The sequence below is a fragment of the Colobus angolensis genome, unplaced genomic scaffold (assembly GCF_000951035.1).
Source record: "Colobus angolensis palliatus isolate OR3802 unplaced genomic scaffold, Cang.pa_1.0 Scaffold176, whole genome shotgun sequence".
Taxonomy (NCBI): Eukaryota; Metazoa; Chordata; class Mammalia; order Primates; family Cercopithecidae; genus Colobus; species Colobus angolensis.
The window spans coordinates 4,711,370-4,718,086 of record NW_012114888.1 but is presented as its reverse complement, the minus strand read 5'-3'; the positions used below and the strand labels follow the sequence as shown (position 1 = coordinate 4,718,086).

Here is a 6,717-nt window from a genome sequence, read left to right as displayed (position 1 = left end):
CTCAGGAAGCTGAGGCAGGAGAATCGCTTAAACCCGGGAGGTGGAGATTGCAATGAGCCACTGCACTCCAGCCTGGGTAACAGAGCAAGATTCCATTTCAAAAAAAGAAAAAGAAAAAAAAGAAAGAAAAGAAGAAAAAAGCAAGAAATCAGTATCCAAAGCGTTGGCACCCTTTATGGACCCACAGGGAGATGTGAGATTTGATTACCTAGGCTCGTTGGGGCACAAGGCGCGGGAAATCCAGTTGGCATTAAGGAAGGGGGCTCTGGCATTCCTTGGCATGCAGTGACAGCTAGCTGTTTTCATGATCATCTGTGATTATCTTGGTTGAAGTGAACACTTCAAGGCCTCAGGTACTTGAGTATCCATCCCAACCAAAGAGTACAAAGAACATGAGGGACTGCTTCCTTATGGGAGTGGCTGCTTCCAAAGGTGCTGGCCGTTGCAAAGAATGGCAAATTGAAATTCCTAAATTCTCTGCTCAAGACACAAAGTGAAACTCAGGCATTCTGTAAGAAGAAATTATTACCATGCGTGTCCAATGAATGTTTTGCCTACATTCCCACTCTGTCATTTGAAACTTCAGGCTTTGATCATGAAAGAGGGGCTGGGGGGCTGGAAGAATGGTGTTGTGTGGGAGGATATGGGAAAATGTACCTTTAACTCCCAATTCCCACTGAGCTTCCTGTGTAAGCACAATCCTTTTGGATTCATTCTCCCCTGAAGAGACTGTATCTGCCTTAAATAAAGACCCTGTAGTGACCTGAATTGAGAGTGATTTTTTTTTTTTTTTTTTTTTTTGAGACAGAGTCTCGCTCTGTTACCCTGGTTGGAGTGCAGTGGCACGATCTTGGCTCACTGCAACCTCCGCCTCCTGGGTTCAAGCAATTCTTCTGCCTCAGCCTCCTGAGTAGCTGGGACTACAGGTCCGTTGTCACCACACCCGGCTAAATTTTTTTTGTATTTTTAGTAGAGATGGGGTTTCACCATATTTGCCAGGCTGGTCTCGAACTCCTGACCTCATGATCCACCTGGCTTGGCCTCCCAAAGTACTGGGATTACAGGCGTGAGCCACCGCACCCCGCTGAGACTGATTCTTTTTAAGGGAAGCCAATTTTCATCTCTCCCATCCCACTCCTCTATCTCCAAACCTGTAACTGTCTTATGTACCAAGCACTTTATGCGTTTTATAAATATTAATTCATTTAATCCTCCCAATAACCCCATCAAGTAGTTACTATTATTATCATCCTTATTTAACAGATGAGAAAACTGAGGCACAGAGGAATTAAGTATCTCTTCCAAGGCAACACAGCTAGTAGGTGGTAGAGATGGTTTTTGAACCCAGGAGAACACATGCTCTTGATTCACACTATCTTCCCTTCCTTCCCCACCCTAAGTGATCTGGTATTTCTTAATTAGAGCTTTGAATATATGGAGGAAGTGACAGAATACTGTGACGGAAGGGTACTTCTGGGCATTGAATAAATGAAGAGAGTCAGACATCAAGCATTTTTTGTATTGTTTATCGATACCATCCTTTATTAAATGCACAAGAGAAAGAAATGAAAGGAAAATAAAATCTGTCTCTTCGAATCTGAGTCATGGATGAATTTTCGGATCAATTTTCACGTTCATATCACACCCCTTGAGCCATTCAGATAAATCATGGCCAGAACAGTGCCGCCTCCAAGAAGTCCTGGGAAATGAAGGAAAAGAGAGAGCATGAAGTGGACAGGTTGATGGGGTGGCAGTGACACTATCCCTGGCTGCCCACAGTCCGGGTCATCCCCATGAACTTACCAGGCAGCCAGTCCATTCTGTGAGGACACAATCTGCTTGGCACACATGATGTCATCCAGAATATGGCGATTGAGCAGGTCTGAGGGGGAAGAGAGGGACATGCTGATCTAGTGCATTGGGGATAGGGTAACAGTGAATGGAGGGCCCAGGGGTTTTGGGTTGTTTGGGGCCTGAAGAACCTCAACCACTATGTTGGCTGATTCTGGATGACCTTGATTCTCTTGTCAGTTGGTTATAAATGATCTTAATCACCATGTTAGCTGGTTCTGTACAACCTTAACTCATGTTGACTGATCCTGGATTATCTGGATGGTCATGTTGGCTAGTTATGAATAAACCCAACCCCCATACTATCTGGTCCTGGACAACCTCAATTTCCATTTGGGCTGGCCCCAAATAACCTCAGTCTCCATTTTTTCCTGTCTTGGACAACCTTAACCACCATTTTGGCCAACACTGAACAACTTTAACTGCTATTCTATTTTGTCCTCAACACCACCAGTCTTATCTGGAAAGTTCTGTCATTTCTGCATGGAGGTTATCTGTTTCTGTTTCTAGAATCAGACATTTGCTTCTTTCCTCGGGGCCTGGGTAACTTCAACCCCAAATCAGGACAGTCTCTATCTCTATTTCACATGGAGGTAAGTTTCCTATTTCCTGAGTCTAAGAAACTGCAGTGTCCTTTCTGGGTGAGGATTGGGAGCTCTGAGCTCTGAGCTCTTCTGTCCTAAACAACCAAAAGTTGCTCAGGCAACTTTTCTCCTTTTCCCATCACTTTTCTCTTGTTGCAGGAGATTATGGCTTAAACAACCTTGCCCTCCCAAGTGTGGGAGAGTAGGGCCCAGCAGGGCTTCAGTGTGTCCCCAGTGCTGACTTACCATGACAATCCATGTGGCAGAGGTTCTTGGTGGGTGTAATGCCATTGTCACACCACCAGGCAGAATTCAGTTGGAAAATGCCATATTCACTGCTGCCATCAGGATTGTGGTCCACAAAGGCGGTGTCAAAGCCACTCTCATAATGAGCCATGCACAGCCCTGGGGCAGGGAGAAGGGAGGCAAGGAGTAGGTATAGAGCATGGGAATAGGGAAGGATAGGATGGGGGGAGGACAGGGATGGTTGTCATCTCAGTTGTGAGGGTGGTGATCTTGGTTTAGTGGTGGTGATGTTGGTGATTCTGGTGAGACATCAGTGATGGTGGTAGCAATGGTATTCATGATGGTAACAGCAGTGATATTGATTGTAGTGATAGTGTTGATGGCAGAGATGGAGGTGATGGTTGTGAAGGCCATAATGGTGGTGGCGTTAGAGTTAGTTAAAGTACTCAGCATAGTCAGTCAGGGAGTGACTCAAGGGATCATGCCCTGGCCTGGAGAGGTGATAAAGGACAAGGGGGGCCTGGGTCTGAATGTGGTGGGTGGCTCAGGGGCAACTGGGATTCTCACAGTCTCCAATGCCGTAGCCCTTGTAGCCGTTCAGCCCTGCCCTCTCGAGTCTTGCCGCCAGCTCGCAGCGTTCATAGATCTTGGAATCCACAGTGACAACCATCAGCGTGGCCAAGGTCACTACCACAGTGCCCCAGGCCTGCATTATGGCACCTGTAAGCCCTCCCAGGTGACTTGCTCCAGACTCACCCTGTGGTGTTCGGAATTAGGGGCATTCTGGAACTCTGGGCTCTATGAGCAAAGGTCTAAGTGGTAGATTCTGGAACACGGAGCACAGAAACCTAAACACCTCCCAACACTGTTGCATTGGGGATTAAAGGCCCCACCTCCCAACATTGTTGCATTGGGGATTAAGTTTCTGACATCTGAATTTTGGAAGGGACATATTCAAACCATAGCACTCATCCTTGGTTCACCTCTCTGCACTTAAAGTGCTGTTCCATCCTAATTTACTGGAACGTGCCCCACGTTTCATATTACAAATGGCATATTACATATACATTCTTATGCCTGCTTTTTCAACTTCATTCTCATTCTGCCTTTTGTTCCTTCATTCACTTACACTGCCTTTCAGCCACTTATATTCACCCATACTGGGCCTCATATTATCACAATTCCCCACAGTCTACTTAGCATTACCCAAATTCTCTCATGTCATATTTCTTCTTCACCCCACTCACTCTCGCTCAGACTCATTTCCTATATTTATCTCTATTTCCCACCCCTGCATCAAATGACTCTGGCTTACTCGCACGTGGCCCAGCCTTCAGCTTCTTTCATTGACCCGGGGCCTCATTATTTCCCCCATTCATTCCCTTTCTGCCTCTCCTTCACCTCTATTCTCTCAGATGCTGTCCCAGGAACACCCCCATTTCCTGGAGCTCTGTCCCTATTACTCCCAAACACTAGGTGAAGTTACCCACATATACTTAGCCTATGCTTGGTCACTGTTCTTTCTCAGTTTTCTCTTCATTGCCTCCATTTACTCTTACTCTGCCTCTCACTGTCTCATTCATTTAAATCTATTCCCATTGTAACCCCCATCACCCTCTTCTTGCTCATATTCTGCCTCCCAGTACCCACATTCTGTCACACTGTGCCTCAAATTCGTTACTTTTGCTCACATCGGGCTCCCCATGTTTCCTCGCTTTACTCACCCAAGTAAAGGTGAGTTCCACTCTCTGCCTCGCAATACCCACCTTCACCTATCCTCTGCTCTTCACTTTCATTCCCTCTCACTCTGCCCAACATCACCTCCATTCATGCACACTCTTCAGCTTATTCACATTTGCCGATTCCCACTGGGATCCCTGTACACCCACGTTCCTGGGCTACTACCCTGTATTACGCCCATCTAATCCCAATCATCTCTAGTCACCCTTCTCCCTCATAGCACCCACACTCAAACTCGGCCTGCTTCACATTCTACCATGTCTCCATCTCCACTCTTTTATTCTGTCCTTCCCGCACCCCATTCTTCCCTTTCCATCCCACATTACCCACATTCACTCCTACTGTGTCCCTAAATTCCCCTCTCTTCATTCATCTTGTGCCTCATAAAACCACCATTCATTCACACTCTAATCCTTATAAACTCCACTCACATTCACCCCCTTCAGTTGCCCCATTCAGAGTCTGTTCCCACTTTCACCTTTTTTCCGCTGAGATTGTGCCTTATTTCCCAGCATTTACTTAATCTCATCATAATCTCATATTCATTCGTAATTGAATGTATGCATAGTCATTCCCTCACTTTGGCCCACATCCACTCCACTCTGGTGTTCATTCACCTCCATTCCATTGCCCTTTGCCTCTCCTTGTTCTCATTTACTCCCAATTTGCCCTTCAGTCACCATTATTCATGCTCCTCACCCACCAGTCCCATGTGTCTCCTGTTCGCTGACACTCACATTGGCCAACACAGAAAAGTCTGATGGATTGCTCAGATTTGATTTGGCTGCACGCACTAATCCCACCACAAACACCAGTGGCTTCAAGAGGAGGGAAGCAGATTCCTCTTTTGGAGGCAGGTAATCCAGGGCTAGTGTGGTGGCTCCAAGGTCACCAGAGACCTGGCTCCTTTTGTGCTGTTGCTCTGTCAACCTCACCTGCTGCCTCTGGTCCAAAATGACTGCTCACAATTGGCAAGGCTTTTGTGGTCTTGATAAAACGTATCTTAAGAGCAATTGTAGGCCGGGCGCGGTGGCTCAAGCCTGTAATCCCAGCACTTTGGGAGGCCGAGACGGGCGGATCACGAGGTCAGGAGATCGAAACCATCCTGGCTAACACGGTGAAACCCCGTCTCTACTAAAAATACAAAAAAATTAGCCGGGCGAGGTGGCGGGCGTCTGTAGTCCCAGCTACTCGGGAGGCTGAGGCAGGAGAATGGCGTGAACCCGGGAGGGGGAGCTTGCAGTGAGCTGAGATCCGGCCACTGCACTCCAGCCTGGGGGCAGAGCGAGACTCTGTGTAAAAAAAAAAAAAAAAAAAAAGAGCAATTGTAATGATAACTCGCCAGCCACATGGGGGCGTCTCTCATTGTCTTTCAGTGGGAACGTCATATCATGCAGACTCTGTGGTGGGACCAGCCACCTGTCAGCTTCTCACTCTCCTTCACCTAGCTACCTGCTGCTTAGGTTACTGTATGAGGAGGTCATACCTGTAGGGACTGATGGTAGAGGTTACCCAGGACAGAGAGTGGTGGTCCTCGCTCTGCAGCAGCAAAGTTAGCCTCACATAGCTTGTGCATGCACACCGTGGGCCCTGGGATAGTTTCTGAGGGGCTGTATCACTGTCTCCTCTGCCCCCCAACTCCCACCAACCCTAAAGGATTTCCTCCTTTGTGTAGGTGTGTGTGTACAAGGTGGTTGGAGATGACATTTAGGTGCTAGAAGGGGCGACACTGTGATGGGCCCTAAAGGACCAGCCCTTTCTATTTTCTACCTAATGCATTGAGAGACTGGATAACTTGTATACCCAGGAGGTGCTGATGTGTCAGGGAGCAAGAGATGTGAGTTCCTTTTTTACTTTCTTTCTTTGTCTTGTCTGCTGGGAAGCTCCATTCCTTTTTGTTGTTGTTGTTTGGTTTTTTGTTTTTGAGATGGGAATCTCACTGTGTTGCCCAGGCTGGAGTGCAGTGGTGTGATCTTGGCTCACTGCAACCTCTTCCTCCCGGGTTCAAGCGATTCTCCTGCCTCAGCCTCCCAAGTAGATGGGATCACAGGCGCACTACCAAGCCTGGCTAATTTTTGGTATTTTTAGTAGAGACGGGGTTTCACCATGTTGGCCAGGCTGGTTTTGAACTCCTGACCTCAGGTGATCCGCCTACCTCGGCCTCCCAAAGTGGTGAGATTACAGGCGTGTGCCACCTCACCCAGCCCAATATCTGTGTATTTTTAACGTTACTATATAATGTTAGATTGCTTCAGACTGGTCTTTACAAATCGGATCCTTTTTATGGTTTCCCATA

The 6,717-nt window shown here is 47.3% G+C and overlaps 1 protein-coding gene across 1 annotated transcript; it reads right to left on the bottom strand.

Moving 5' to 3' along the window:
* Window positions 1–1,520: 1,520 nt before the first annotated feature.
* On the bottom strand, window positions 1,521–3,449 carry SPACA5 (sperm acrosome associated 5). The gene is made up of 4 exons (XM_011938726.1): window positions 3,249–3,449; window positions 2,682–2,840; window positions 1,804–1,882; window positions 1,521–1,699 (listed from the first exon to the last, which is right to left on the bottom strand). The coding sequence occupies exons 1-4, from the start codon at window positions 3,391–3,393 to the stop codon at window positions 1,603–1,605; spliced, it is 480 nt and encodes a 159-aa protein (XP_011794116.1). The 5' UTR covers window positions 3,394–3,449; the 3' UTR covers window positions 1,521–1,602.
* Window positions 3,450–6,717: the final 3,268 nt, after the last annotated feature.